The sequence below is a fragment of the Falco cherrug genome, chromosome 8, assembly GCF_023634085.1.
Source record: "Falco cherrug isolate bFalChe1 chromosome 8, bFalChe1.pri, whole genome shotgun sequence".
Lineage (NCBI taxonomy): Eukaryota > Metazoa > Chordata > Aves > Falconiformes > Falconidae > Falco > Falco cherrug.
The window spans coordinates 15,832,467-15,847,708 of record NC_073704.1 but is presented as its reverse complement, the minus strand read 5'-3'; the positions used below and the strand labels follow the sequence as shown (position 1 = coordinate 15,847,708).

At 45.1% G+C, this 15,242-nt stretch overlaps 1 protein-coding gene across 18 annotated transcripts in view; it reads left to right on the top strand.

Moving 5' to 3' along the window:
• Positions 1 to 14,651, top strand: part of ABI2 (abl interactor 2) — a 71,749-nt gene extending 57,098 nt beyond the window's left edge. For 9 of the 18 annotated variants that reach the window (XM_055718745.1, XM_055718744.1, XM_055718737.1 and 6 more), the window contains 3 exons: positions 2,624 to 2,710; positions 3,043 to 3,216; positions 8,469 to 14,651. In XM_055718745.1, coding sequence (XP_055574720.1) covers positions 2,624 to 2,710; positions 3,043 to 3,216; positions 8,469 to 8,644 — 437 coding nt within the window. In that variant the 3' untranslated portion in view covers positions 8,645 to 14,651. The remainder of the gene's footprint in view (positions 1 to 2,623; positions 2,711 to 3,042; positions 3,217 to 8,468) is intronic. The other 9 variants (XM_055718748.1, XM_055718747.1, XM_055718740.1 and 6 more) reach the window with 1 other exon arrangement.
• Positions 14,652 to 15,242: the final 591 nt, after the last annotated feature.

The window sequence follows — 15,242 nt, the reverse complement described above, 5'->3', positions numbered from 1 at the left end:
TGGCAAAAAAGCAGTACTGTTTTTTTTCACTTCCATTTTTTAGTATGTTGGCATAGTCATTTTTGTTTATTCGCTTCACGGAAGGATGAAGGATACTTGCCTTGCCCTGTTCTTTTGAATGCCGCTTCTAAGATAATACAACTTCTGTACTTCATGGTGAGACCTTTTTAATAACGGAAAAGAAAATATTAAGAAACTCCAATGACTCCAACGACTCCAAATGAGCTCAGCATATGTCTGTCCCAAAGCCACCCTTGCCAGCCATGCCACCTAACAGGTGCTCTAACTTTGCAGCCTTAGATGTTGGTGTCTAAGCGGTATAGAGCTCAGCACAGGCTAAAACCCCGTGGGAGAAACTGCGCAAGTACTGAGATGATGGTTTGCACTACACAGTATTTGTATGTGAATTCTTACCAGGCCAAAGCAATCGCATGGAAGGTGCTTTTGAGCATTTCTGAATTAATTTACAGCAACTGTACAGATGAATTCTTAATTTACCAATGGTCTATATGGAAGGAAGCTGGGAGGGAATATTTAAGCTGGTGTTTATCTCATCTTTTGAGACAGCAGAGGTACAGTAAAGTTCTTCTGATGCACTTTATAAACAAAGTAATTATTAGTAAAATACTTAATTGTGTTGGCTCCTAAAGGCCAAAACTAGCTTAAAGTCATTATATATCATATACAGACAGTATAATATGATAGTCCCTGCACTATGCGTAGACTGAAGCGCTAACCAGATAGTTAAAGGAACGATGTCAGCTAGTGCTAGTATAACCGTTTTAATTAAATTACACAACCCAAACTAAACTAAGGGATTATTTTTTTTTGTTTTCTTGGTGTGCTTGTCTAGCGTCATTTATTTTTCTACATGGAAAACCTTGTTATTACTTTCAAAGAAATATATATAGCACACGAACAAAGTACACTGGAGGGACCTATGAAACTGAAGCTAGTCTTGTATGACAGATAGGAATTCTGTGAATCCATATGACATTGAATAGAGGAAACATTTTGAAACTGAACATTTTTATAGCAGATATAATTAAAAAGGCAGGAGTTTCACAGTTACACAGGAATGCTGAATTCATGACTATTACTGCATTTCAGTAGGACTTGAAATTCAGGTTCCCTTTCCTTGCTTTGAAAAAAAATGCAAGACCAAATCTTTTTCCAGGTACTGTGGTTATACTTGAAGGAACAAATACTCTCAGAAGTCATATCAGTCAAGTGAAAGAACCTGTAATTAGAAACGTATTTCAGTTTTTCTCAAGGAATATCAATTAAGTGGTGAGATAATGGAGCTTGCTTTATACAGAGGTACAAGGATTTTTTTGCCACAAAAAGGATGGTTGCTCTGGGTTTTTTTTGTTATTTGGGGTATGTGATTGTGAAAGAAATGTGAATGTGAGTGACAGAAGACATTCAAAGCACTTCAGATAATACTTACTGAAACAAGCAAACTGAAGAAAGTTTGAGACAAATGCTCTGGAGTTTTGTATGTTGATGTGAATTAATTCTGAAAAATACTACATCATGCCTGACAGTTTTCTTACTGGCTCTGGAGTTAGTCTGCAATTTATTTAGTTCTGCAAGCTACATAAATGTACTGGTACATGAAGTGTAGAGCTTTTTCCCTCATTCTTTTGGACATGACAGTGTTTTTTGTATGCCACTACTAATAAGAAAATTAACTTAGTTGTGCTTTTCCTGAGGTGTGCTTTCTGAAAAATAATCTTCTAACTTGCTTAAAGAATATTTCTGCATTACTCTTGCAAAGTGATACTAAAACTAGATAAAACTGGTTAACTATCTGAAACTTTCAATCCTGGATTAAACCACAAATTCAGTGTTACAACATTTGCAGCTGGCTCAGAGTATATTCTTCAAATGTGAATTCACATGCATCGTACAAAGACGGCTCTACCAGCACCAGTGAAGGGGCTGTGCCAGAGCTCAGTGCAGTGGTCTGTGAAATCAGGTGGGGAGGAAATGAGGCAGCACATCTGGAATAGGCCCTGCTTTCTCAGCAGCAGCACAGTGCACTTTGTTCTACCAGTAAGGTCAGAAGTCCTGTGTCTTCCAAGTACACTCAGTTCTCAAAAGCATCTTTTTCTGTTTTGCCTAAAATAACAGCCTCATTTGATTGTTTTTTTTAGCCTACGTTTTGGAAAAAACTAGTTATATCCATTTTCATTACTAAGGATTTGTGGATGCTGTTGCAGAAGTCGCCTCTAGAAATAGCAGTTTGATTGGAAAGGTGGAGAGTTACAGGGTGAGAATCCTCTTGATACATTTGTTAGTTAGGTCTGTTCATAAAGTGCTAGATTGCTGTAGTAATAACCTTCAGCTTAAGGGAATCGCACAGTAGATCAGAAAAATACTTCAGCACGGATTCTTAATCTTATGAAAAAGAGCTGGGTTGGAAATTTTAAAAATAGAGAAATCTCCTTGAAGTAGGGATTAGGAATATGCTTAAGCCACCTGAGCTGTTTCTTTTTTGAATGTCAGCTATTTTATCTCAGCTTCTTGGCAGACTGCTACACGTCTGAGTGCTGATGATGTCTACTTTGCTGCTTTGTTGTGTTTCTAACTGAATGCCTCTCTTTAATTTCTGTGGCAGCATCCCTTGCTCCGCCTCCCCCCTCCATCCTACAGGTAACTCCACAGTTACCGCTAATGGGATTTGTGGCCAGAGTTCAAGAAAACAGTAAGTTTGCTGCTTCCTTGTGCTATGATTTATGATCTATGATTTAGATGTGGCTTTTGTTTTGAGTGGATGAAAGATTTGTCTGCTTATAGCTAGAATTCTGCCTTCTCTACTGCCTCTGCAAGTTTGTCTGAAATTGTGAAGGGAGGGAAAAGGAAGTAATTTTATTGGAGAAACCTGAACCTTTCTTCCCTGGATTTTATTGTCTCTACTGTATTTCCACAAGTCTAGCTGTTGGTGCCAGTGCAACTAATTGGGGTATGGAGTATTACTTCAACCTGCTAACATGGTTCAAGAGACATTTTCATGGTTATACTATTGTGTATTTTCAGTTTCAGATACTCCTCCCCCACCACCGCCTGTGGATGAGCCAGTGTTTGATGAATCCCCACCTCCACCCCCACCTCCAGAGGATTATGAGGAGGAGGAGGCAGCTGTGGTAGAGTATAGTGATCCATATGCTGAGGAGGACCCTCCTTGGGCACCGAGGACCTACTTAGAAAAGGGTAGGTGTGGAATTAGTAGAGATAGTAGGGTCCTGTTTGTAAGAACATTTTGTATAAGCTCCTGCCATTCTGCATTGGACATGGAGTCTGCCTAGATTGCTTCATAGCTGGTGTTTGGTGTTGTGGTAGAGGTGCTCCTCCAAATGGCAACTTAAAGAACAGAAGTTAAGCTACTCTTCTGAGTCTTGACTCTTTCACCCCTTCCTCCACAAAGGGAAGAATCATAATTAGCTGGCTAATTACATATTGTTTAAATTCTCTGTAATCTACTTAAGACTCACCTTTCAGCAGCCTGCTGAACCCTCATAATCAAACACATAGGAGGCCAAAAATGAATGAATCGGTGCTGCACCTGCGCTTGAACTTTGAGCATCTGGTGCGTCTGGGGAAGTGCCGCAAGGGGTGTCCGGGGCTCTGGAAGCCGCAGTGCTGCAGCAGTGTGGGACTGCTAAGCTAGAAGGTGCTGGGTCTGTGCAGGACTGACCGAGGCATTGCTGCGTGGCTGCATCTAGATGTCTTCCAGTTCTGAAGCAGGTGTGTGGAGTGGAAACATGCTAGAGTAAAACTACAGGTGAAATAAAGTGAGTGGGTAAATGACTTAGGGGCACTTGAATATGAGAAAATTCTACTGCCTGGTGTTCTCCTGTGAAACAGGGTCATGTAAAGGGTGATACAAAATCTAATGCTGTGAAGCAGCCAGGCATCTCAGCTGAGCGATTGTTAGACACATTCACTCTGCGTCAGGGTAAAATAAATAAGAATGCCACCAAGAAAAACCCAGTGAAGGACTTGAGGGGAGGGAAAAAACCCAGATGGAAGAGACACTTTCTGCCAACTCCTGCCCAAAGAAAATGTTACTACTCCTGAGGGAGATGGAGGAATATGTGGGAGTTTTTTTGTTGTTCCCCCACCCTCTGTCTAGCTGGTGTGTTTAGTGCAAGGAGTACCCAGGCTTTGCTGACAAGCTGAGACCATTTGTCATACAAAGTGGCTGACTTGCAGGGTGTTTACATGACTCGCTTTATCTATTGACCTCTCCACACCCCTGATTGACAGCAAGTGTCACTGTTATTCTGTTGATGCACACAGGCTCTTTGTTTGATTGGAAGTTGCTTCAGCTTATTCTTGTCAGGGAAGCTTATTTCCATGAGGGAGGACAGGGAAGAAAAGGGATCTTGTATACAAAGTACTCCACTTGCTGTGCAGTTTGGAGGATATTCTCGATTATTGATACTAGTTACCTGGCTTCACAAAATCAGGTTTGGGGTGCCTTGGGGCTCCTGATGTCGCATTTCTTTCTTTGTGGGAGGATGGCAAATTTCAGTACAGGTCATTTCAGAAAATACTGGGTGTGCTACATTACTTAATGAACTCCTCCTTATCAAGCAGTTAGAATGCACAATTATCTGCTCAGTTTCATTGTGGCTGGTGTATCTTGTGCTGGATGAAGATGGCAGGCATGTTACTTTTTGATAGGACAGGTAGTCTCAAGATTTTCCTCTGTATTTTCCCAGACATAAGACACTCTTTAGCCTAATTCTACATTCATATCGCTATCTTTGTTATGTTTCTGTTATTCCTGCCACCTGGCTCTCAGAAAACGCTCAGTGGCATTTCAGCTAGAAGCAAAAGAGGAAAAAGAGGATCCTGATGTGCACTCCCTGCTTATAGTATCTCATACTAATGCAAAGAGGGTGTGTGTGTTTGTGGGCAAGAGAAGCCACAAAATCATGTGGCACATGGCCTGGCAAAACAACTTTCTATTTGAAGAAATAGCAACATTTGAATTACAGCATATTGTTCTGATCTGCTTTTCAGTGTGATTTCTGAAAGCTTGTGAACTAAAATGATTTATATAGGTGCATATATGCACAGATTCGTTCCATCTCAGCAGGCAGTCCAGGCACTTGTAGTTTGATATTTATAGGAAAAAGCACGTGGGATAGCAAAACTGTGATGGGAGTCTTTAAAGATTAGCTGGAGAAAGTCGGGCTTTTAGTCCGAACATTTTTCCTGAAGAAAAGCAAAAGTATAGGAAGGCAAACATTCTCTCATACTGAGGTAGAGTCCCATGCAAAAACAATTTTGATCTGTATTGTGAAAACTAGATGACTAAAACGCCTAAAAGGTTGGTCTGTTCTTAGAAACACAAAAGTAATGAAAAATTAAAGTGCTTACAATGTATGAAGAACTATTAAATAGTAGGTTTAGGATACCAGAAAAAAAATGAGATAGTGACATACCAGAAAGAAATGAGATAGTGACATAGGTGTGGATTCTGTTGTAGTTATATGAATAGCTCTACTTATAGTCAGCCCATGACTTGAGATTTGACTGCTTTGCTGAAGTTGGGAGAGAAGTGCTTGGCTGTGATTTTTGTTTTTTTTTTTAATTTATTTTTTGGTAGCAAGTGAGCTTTAAAGTTAATGAAAAGCCCCATGCTAAAAGAGGACTTTCATACTCGAAGAACATGTATACTTATCCTGCTGTGAACTAATACTGCTTTATCTTCTGCAAAATTATTCCTGTGGCAACTCCTTAAGTTCCTATAAATAGTATTCTGTGCCATGTGATTCAAAGTGGACAAAACTGATGGAAGGAAATAGTTGTTCAAACACTATTAACCCCAATAAGTAGAGTAGCAATTCCTAGGATTTGTGCTTGTTTATTTAAATTCATATGAAATCATTTCTAATAGGTTTAGTGTAGATAATCTTTGCTAAAGTGAGAATGTAGAAGCTGGGACCCCAAGGAGGTATCAAATAGAGGGTTGCTATATATTGAAATGGGATTCAGTATGATCCACTACTCAAACCTACAGCTGAGGAAGGTAGTGAGCAGCAGATCCATCTGAACAGATGGAGAAACTCTTAGATGGGATACAGTTATTGGGGTTGTTGAACTTGAGGATGCTACCAGATGGCTGTAATAGCAACAGCCAACCTGCAATGTCCAGGGAAGTGCGCTGCAGTTTTCCGTTGAGCTCTGTGTCTGGGTGCATGGTGTGAAAACATAAGAATGTGCCCCAACTTTGCAAATCAGATGAACACAAACAGGTTTCCAGAAGGAGAAATTGCCCTCATACCACAGAGAGAGAAGTGGCTATCGGATTTCATGTGGATAACCCCCCGGCCTACATTTTCGGTCAGTTGGATGTAACAGAGTTCAGCCAAACTCTGTGTAATTGTTGAAGAACGAAGATCGCTGATCGGAAGAATGTCCACCTAAATGAGTAATTCTGGTTTTCATATCCGCATTGAAACGCGTTCAGATATAAACTAGAAGAGGCCCTGGCTCCGCCTCACAGGGAAGCATGCTGCCCCCTGAGTCAGTAGTGCTGGTTCCTGTCCCGTCTGAAGCCTTTTCTGCAGTGCTGGCCTGGGCTTGTGGTATGTGACAAGCTCACAGCTTGAGCTGGTGGGGCTACAGACAGAAGGATTTAACAGCCTTTTAGAGAGAGGAATGTTGCTGGTACAAAAGTAACACGCAGGAAGCACTGGTGATGTAAAAACAAAACCAGGCTTCAGGTAATTTTATATGAGGCTTAACAAGAAGCGAATTTTCATCATAAGCTTAGGGAAGAGTTTTCTGCCTGTGATCATGAAATAATGAATCCATTCAGTATCGGAAGGGACTAGAGCATGCTCAAAAATGAGAAAGAAAGGAATTGGAAGTTACTGTGATCCTTGGATTATTATTTTCAAGAGAATGAAGAACAACAGCACAGTGACTCTAGGAAGACATGTTTTTAAATGAACAGGTATAGAAGGCAGTTAAGAAGGAATTTTGAAAGGACTTAAATTGATCGTATCACATGTTCATATAGTGACTTCTGGTTTTCAAGCTAAAAATTCTTTCATTTCTCCATTCGTGTTTTGTTTCCTTAGAATGGTATATTTAAAACTAGTGGGAATGAGTTACTTAACAACTGTGCTGGCATAAGTGTAGAGCCTGCAACATGTGTTTTTAGAATATGCTCTGGTCAAATGATACAAATCTCCTGTTTGGGAGATTTATTTTTAAAAAAATACATCCCTGTATATACTGATTCTCCACTGGGATTGATCTGTATATTTTACTTTATGATCTGTTCAGGATCCAGGTTTCCCTAGTAAATATTTGTACTGATGCCTTTGTTGCCTCAAAAGGAAATGACCTCTTTTCTTTTGAAAAGAATGATGAGTTTAGTAGGACTTTTGGACGCTGTGCTCATGAACACATGCTGTTAGTTTTCTCTCCTTGCTTTGGTTTAGAGTATCTTCCCTTCTATCCCCAGTATGAGATTTTAGGATCCCTGTCCAACATGCATTTTGTTTCAATGGCAGCGCTGCATGTTTCATTGCCAAGTGCTCAAAGCAGGGACTGATGCTGTTTGTTAAAGTATTCAGAGTCTGGCGTAGCTAATTTTCTGTATGGAACACATAATTATAGGACTGAGAATGGAAAAACAAATCAAGTTGATGTCTATTTTCTGCCATTTCAGGACAGTGCTCTCTTTAATATTTGCCAGTGCTTTGTTCAATTTCTTTGACTTTCCTAAAAGCTTTTGTGCCTTCAGTAAAATACTCTGCAGCTGTGGGAAAGATGTCCTGATACAGCAGGCATACATTCTGTTTCAGAGACCCACCCTTACTTCTCCCTAGCCCTTAACAGGGACTCACCCACCTTGGCACTGTATATATTATATATATACACACACTGGGAGTGACTTCTAGCAACATGTTGGGACTGCACGTACACATTTTACAGGTTTAGATGTGGGGGTAGCTAAGGTAGATGGAAGCCTGGGACATCAGCCTTGGCTCATTCTGTCTGTGATCTGAAGAGAGCTCTTATTACTCTCCCTCTGCCACGTTTTCCTGTTGACTGTTAGTTGTGCAGAGATCTGGTGTAGCACTTATATATAATACATGAGTCTTGGAGTAGGTCTGAGTGGTCACAGTCACGGGGAGTTCCATTGGCCTCCTTGTATCATTCCACACCAGAAGTTTATCGTGTATTTGCAACCCTTTCTTCTGCTGGATCTGGAAATAGAAGAGTTAAAGTAGTTCTGGCTCATGTGCTTCAAAGCATGAGCTCTTGTAAAAGGGGTTGGAAGAATCTGCCCCTCCCAGCAGGTCATTCTGCACACAGAGGTGAGGCAGTGCAGTTCTCCCAGACTGCCTTGAATGTGGAGAACTTTGTAGGAGGTGGGTTCATTTTTGTCTTCCTCCCTGTACCTCTCCTAACAGTTATGCTCTGTTCTTTCCTAGTGGTGGCGATCTACGACTACACAAAGGACAAAGAAGATGAGCTCTCATTTCAGGAAGGTGCCATCATTTATGTCATCAAGAAAAACGATGACGGCTGGTATGAGGGAGTCATGAATGGAGTGACAGGGCTCTTCCCAGGGAACTATGTGGAGTCGATCATGCATTACTCGGAGTGAAGACTAGAGGACAGAACGCCGCATCTCCTGCTGCAGGAGCTGGCAGGGCTTCCTGGATCTCCACCAGCCTCTGGGGCCCCATCCAGTGTAACTGAATGAAGGATAATTGTAACAACCACTCTTTTGGGTTTTTTTCTTTGGTCCCCCTCCCCGCACCCTCCCCATTATAAAACAATAGTGATTTGTTTGAACCAATGGCTCTTCCTGCTGCCAGCAGAGGCTGTCCTGAGCCATCTGACCTTGAATTAAGCTGACCCATTCAGATGTAACAAACTCCTTGAGTAGCTGATACTTCACTCGAATTCTGACTTCTGACAGGCTTTGGGATCTGTCTCAGGAATCCTGTGTGCCCTCGTGGTACTACCCTTTGCAGCAGTGCCTGGCGCTTGGGATGTCCTGGATGCTTGCAGTGAAGGGTTACTGGCCAGTGGACATCCCTCCTGTTTCTACACAACACTCCTGTGCAGCTGGAAGAACAGTCGTGTACTAGGAAACACTGGGATTTCTACACAGAGCCATTCCTGTAACTGCTTTCCAGATAGTTGGACACATCTTTAGCGTAAACACTTCTGCAGCTGCTCTGCACATGTAGGCTGACGTGGGCACACAGAGCTGGCTTTCATTCACTCACCTTTCAGTTTAGACAATTAAGATGGGTGCAGCCCACCCCCATTTCCTCATCTTTTGAATGCCACACGTTTGTTTTGTGTTCTGCACTGATGTAAATGTGCTCCTCTCCACAGCGAGCTGCTGGCCATGGGTGCTGCCGGATTAAACAGAACTCACAGATGCTGTTGACGGTGAAGGCAAAACAAAGTTTACAGGTCCTCCTGGGGTTTGAGGGTAAACTCTAGGGGCTGTGATCTAAGGTTCAAATCTGCTCACGCCTGCTTGCACTAGAGAAACTTAACCCCAACTTTAGTCTTATGCACAATGTAATCTTAAAAATCCAATCAGGTATTGTAAATTGGCTATTTTGTACTTGATGACTAGATTTGCATATGTACTGTGAGAGCCCTGTGCAGAGGCAGGACAAACGGCAATTGTCGTCTTCATGTCTGTTGCCAAAATCTCTTCAGTGGAAGTAAAAAGGGCTGTTGTGTGTACTGGTTTCCCATGGAAATCCAAGCAGTAACTAGTAGTAGTCCTAGCTCTTCCCCCAGCCCACTCCTATTATAAAGAAATAGATATTTTGAGCTGTACTGGTGGATCTGGGGTGGAGTAATACCAGGTGAAGGCTCTGTAGCCCCTTGTGTTGATAGTTTGCTTCTTAATCTAGTCTCAGTTAAAACTCTGCTCCGTGGTTTGCCTAGCAGATCAGTGTGAAGTGACGGCTGTACTAGTCTGCCCTCAGGAAGGACTAAACGTTATCTCTGGGTAAATGTCATGCATTGACAGGTGAGTTTATTAAATGCCCTGTTGCGGTCCTCTTAGCCTGCGAATTGAGCTAATCGCTGTATCACGTATCCCTGTATCCCTCCTGGGCCAGGGCATCTTCCTGGACAGCTTTTGACTGTCACCTGGCCAGGTTCCAGCTGGTACCAGCAGTAGCTTGTCAAAGGCAGACAACGCTGCCGCTGTGTCCCGAGGCAGAGCAGCGCACAGGAGAGCACTGCTGGGGCTGGGTTTGTGATCCTCTTGGCACCGATGCAGGCGACGGGCCCAGTCCCCTTGCTGGGTGGTGCGTGTGATGTCAGGATGGAGGTGCAGGTGTGGTACAGACCTGGCCAGGGAGGTGCCATAGCTGCTCCAGGGGGAAAACGAGGAAACGAACGGGTGAGGTGTGTTTGTGGGACGTGGGTGAGTGTGATCACCCTGCTGTGAGCTTGTGGAAGGGTGTGTGTAAGGAACTAGTTTGGTTGAAGCCTACGGGAGGTACAGCTTTGAAGAAACTGGTGAGAAGAGGGAAGTTACTTTCTCCCCTGCTCGGTCCACAGCCCGCGTAGCCAGGACACTGCTGTCTCCATTCTGGAAGCTGGCAGCATTGTTTGGCGTGAGCGTTAGCCAGATATCCTTCCACCTTCCTCCCTGAAGACCTGTCTCTCGCAGCAGGACTAGCGGAGGCAGCCGTGTTCGGTTCCCTCGGCCTGCCGTTTCTCTGGGGGGAAGCCTGGAAACAGTGGCCGTGCAGTCACTGGGGTGGCTGTTCCCAGTGTTACGCGGCAGGTCTACGCTCTTTGCACAGAGAGGTGGTGCTTGCAGCCCATCCAGCGGCCCGGGTGACCGAGCAGCAACACTGCACAAGCCTTTGGTGCTCACAGGGTGGCTGTGCCTTCCAGGACTATCAGAGCTTTCACGTTTCTCTTGCCCTGGGTATGTTTGTGGTAAAGACTGAGCACACGGTGCTCAAACGCGTGGCGTTATGGCAGCTTTGTGAGTTACTAAACGAGAGCTGAACCTCTCCCTGTGCACCCATGCTCCGGCTGGGAGGTCACGCATTAGCGAGACGTGTAAGTCTGAGTAAGAGCATGCGCTTGAGTACTTCTGGCAGCTGGATGGGTGGATAGCTTAACTTCTGCTGCGTGTGATACACACTTGTGTCCTTAATCTCCAGCCAGCTTGGAAGTGTTTTGCGCTGTGAACTCGGGGAAGTGCTGAACACTTGCCGGAGCTTGGCACAGAAGATGAGGCTGCAAAACCTTGCAAGTGGAATGCGTGAAGCTCCTTAGAGAACTGGTTTTGGTCTGATGAGCCAGAGGTTAGTTCAGTCCCTGCTGATAGCATGTGGAATTGTTTATCCTGCAAGAGCTGCTGTGGATGGAAACTTTTAGGTCACCTCCTGCTGGTTTTATGCTTTATTATACAGTACTAACGTAGCGAAAACTTGAGTTTTATGCATATTTTTTATTTTGTACAGACTTTAATTCTGTGGCTTGTTTGGGGATGATGTGATGTAATGATCATAGACCAGGCCAAGGTAAACAGGCTTTGTATATTAATGTTACATAGATTGCATGCTAGTAAAGTCAGTGAGGGTCGTGTTTCCAGTTTTGTCCCTTGTACTTCTCCAAAACCTTCTCCCCCTGCCCCTTTTTAATTTACATGTTGACTTTAAAAGGGGGTGGAGAATGGGGGCGGGACAGGGAGAAACACCTCTGTTTCAAAAAGATGCACATCTCATCACTGAGTTTTGCTGCCACAGCTGATGCTGTTCAGCATCACAGGCTGTTGAATCAGCAGCATGAGAGGTATGTGAGGTGGGGGAAGGAGACCCTCCAGATTAGCCCAAAGAGTGCCGTACGGCCAAAATGAGTATGTGTGTCCTTTGTGAGAGCTGCCTTAGCCCAGCCATCTGCTTTCATAGTGCACAGAAACCGGTCAGCACAGAAGTCAGTCAGCATCCTCTAGCGGTGTTTTTGCCTTGGTTTGCTGTACCAGAGATTTGTTTCTTGCCCTTAACCCCGGGGACAAAGCTATTAACTACAGCTGCCTCTCTGCAATGTGCCTGCGTGAGAGGAGGTGTCTGACTGAGTCTGTCCCCATCTAGTGCTGAAGCAGGTGGTTTTGGTGCCTCCTTTCCAGCCTAAGAAGGATGGCTGAGGCTGCATGTGTCTCACCCCCCACCCCCTCCCAATGGATTCATGCGTTTTGTTTCTCTCACTGGCTGTTGCAGCAGAGGGCGGAGAGGGGCAGGAGAGGCAAGCAGCAAATTTTGCACTTGAGCATCCAGATGGTGTGAGCGCGTGCCTGCTGGCTGGCGTGGGCACCAGAGAGCTGAAGCAATGCCTGAAGACTTGCTGGACTGACTGTTGACACAGGCAGCCACCAATGCACTGAAGAGCCATTGCTCTCGCTGGAGGACACGAGGTGCAGTGTGCCCCCAAGGCAGATGGCAGAGCTTGGTGCGTGTTACCGGGGGCTGACCACATTTCTGGGGCTTGGCTTGTCCTTGGCGCTAGTGGAGTTGGGTGTTTCTGAAAGCGGCTGGAGCAGTCTGCGGCTGGGTGTTTTACCATTGGGTGCCAGGGAGGCTTAGACCCAGCTAGTTCTTGCTGGAGCAGTTTTGGTCTCCTTTCACAGCTCCTGGGCGTTTTCTTCTTTCTTTGCTGCTGAGGGATCTTGGTGACAGCCAACGCTGACATTGGCAGTGATGCAGCTTCTGAAAAGCGGCACTTCTATCCAGGGCGTTTCAGTTGATCAGGCAAAGAAAGTGAGGCAGCGGCAGGACTGATGCTCCTTTTCTGGCAGAGGGTAGGCTGCCTGCCTGCTGTGTATCGGCATCATTGTTGAATAGAGGTGGAAGAGGGGGTTGTACACTGATACCAGCTGTTGTGCTCTTATAGTGTCTCCCACCTGTGCCCGATAGTGATTTAATGCTGTGCTCTGCCCAGCAACTTCCACCATCTTCCTAGCACGCACTGCAGCTGTGCCTCTCTGCTGGAAATGAGCTCTCTTTCTTAGTTATGTCCCTGGCCTTCAGGCATAAATCAAAACCAAAACTTTCAAGTTTTCCTTTCTGGAAAGGATGGGACTTTTTGTGGGTTAGTAAACTGGGGGCATTTACAGAGCTTCTCCTCCCAGAGCTGGGACAGGACATCTTGTCACACAAGTGGAGTCTGTATTCTCTGCAGGGCAAAATGTTGGAAGCTACTAGAAGCTGCTGTTGGAAAGACCACGGTGCTGTGGGTCCTAGGGTGAGCGGTACTTGCATTGAGAGCACAGAGTCACTGCTCGAGCACTGCAGCGTTTCAGAGGCATTACACACCCCGGGCAGAGACTTCAGTTCTTGCGTTGACAGCAGTGGCGGTTGGAAATGTGGGGTGCTGTTGCATTCGCTAAGGGAAGTATTTGCCGCCCTAATCGCGGGAGAAGATGGTGTAAACTGAGCACTGGCGAGCAGGTGATGGGCTACAGTGTATGGGGTGCTGCTCTCAGCAATTTACTGCGCTTACAGGTAGATTCACTTTCCCCAGCTTTTGGCAGCTCTCAGTATTGGGCTCTGCCACCTTTTGCCGGTAAAAGGGTGTTACACAGGTCAGAGTAGTGCAAGAAGGGAACAGTTTGTGGCTGGGTGTTGGTTGGTTGGTTTTTTTGTTTTCCCCCTAGGAGCTGAAGCCAGTGTGTAGTAACAGTCCTGTTGATCTGCTTTTGATTCGAAACTGCAAGAAGGGTGGGAGCCCCACCTCAGTCTATGGGAAGGTTACTAAAAGCTTGATGTGGCCAAGGTTTGCCAACTGCTGTTACAACGAATAATTCACTGACCATGGTGTTCTGCTGCTTTCATTAAACAAACCCCACACACCCATGTGCTTCGTGCAGTCTCCTGCCTGTGCAGGAAGTGTTTTTCTCTGGTACTCTAAACAGTTGTGTTAGCAACTTTGCTTATTACAAGACGTACAGTAATGTCAGCAGTAGCCTGTTGTCCAAAGGTGAGGTAAGCCTACACCCCGCTGAACACCGACTGCGGTGGTGGCTGCTGAAACGTGTGCAGTACCTTTGTTCCAGTTTCTCTTAAAACCTCAGAAAAACCCTACCGCTATTGACTAATGAGGAAGAGCTGTGTAAAAATTCATTTCCATTACAGCGCCTTGGTAAAGTGCTGACATGTCTGAGATATTTTTTTTTTTTTTTTTGTAAAGAACAAGTGCTTCTTTTCACATTTGAAAAAGTGTCTTTTGCAACTTGCATGGACAAGTAGTTTCTATGAATTCTCTGGAAATGTCAGTGTCTAACATGGATTTTGTCCATGCACTTTTTTCTGAAAGCAGATTACCCCCCACCCCCACCCCGCCCCTCTGGTCTGCAGTCGCAGGAGCAGCACGCTGTGCTTTTGCTTTTGGCACTGCCGATGCGGTGGATGAGTGCAGAGCCCACTGTAAATGACCAAGCCCGCAGGACTCTGGGGAGCTGTATGCCGCCAGTAACGTTTTATTGTGTGTGCCATTTGAACCACCTTCCAGTGAGTGCAAAACCCAATTTTTAAATTTTTTTAATTGTACTTGGAATTAACTGTTGCTGTGTACTAAACCCTCTTGTTACGAGCCCTAAATAAAAAGAACAAAGCACACCCCATGTGTTCTGTGAGCGTGCCGCTGCCGCGTCACGTACTTTTGTCTTTGGCTACAGACTTTTCAACACGGTGAGCGCAGGGATGTCGCTGGTGTATGCAGGAGCGCATCACCGAGGAGCTCCAAGTGCAGCACCTCCCGCAGCAAAGGTACGATCCCTGGCATCCAGCCTGCTGCCCTCCTCCCGCAGCTCCTCTCTGTGTGCCTGCTCGTGCCCTGTAATCGCCACTAACGTAACGCCTCAAATCTCGGCTGTAAAAGCTGCAGCTGCCGCAGGGCCAGCCTGCGCGTGTAGCCCGGGAGGAGGTGACCAGAGCTGAATTCCCTCAGGGGACCCCAGAGAGGGGCCGCAGCAACACTTACCGGCCATCAGCAATCCTGCACGAGCAGGGCTGCAGAGGACTCTGCAGGCCTGAGGGAGGAGGCAGAGGGGAGAGGTGAGCCTTCGCACCCAGTGAGTCCTCTTTAGACCTGCAGTTGGTGTGCACCATGCTGCTGGTACGGCCAGCTCACCCACCGGAAAGAACTGTGCAAAGGAACAATAAAAAGCAATTTTATTGAGAGTGAGTATATAAATGGTAACTTCCAGG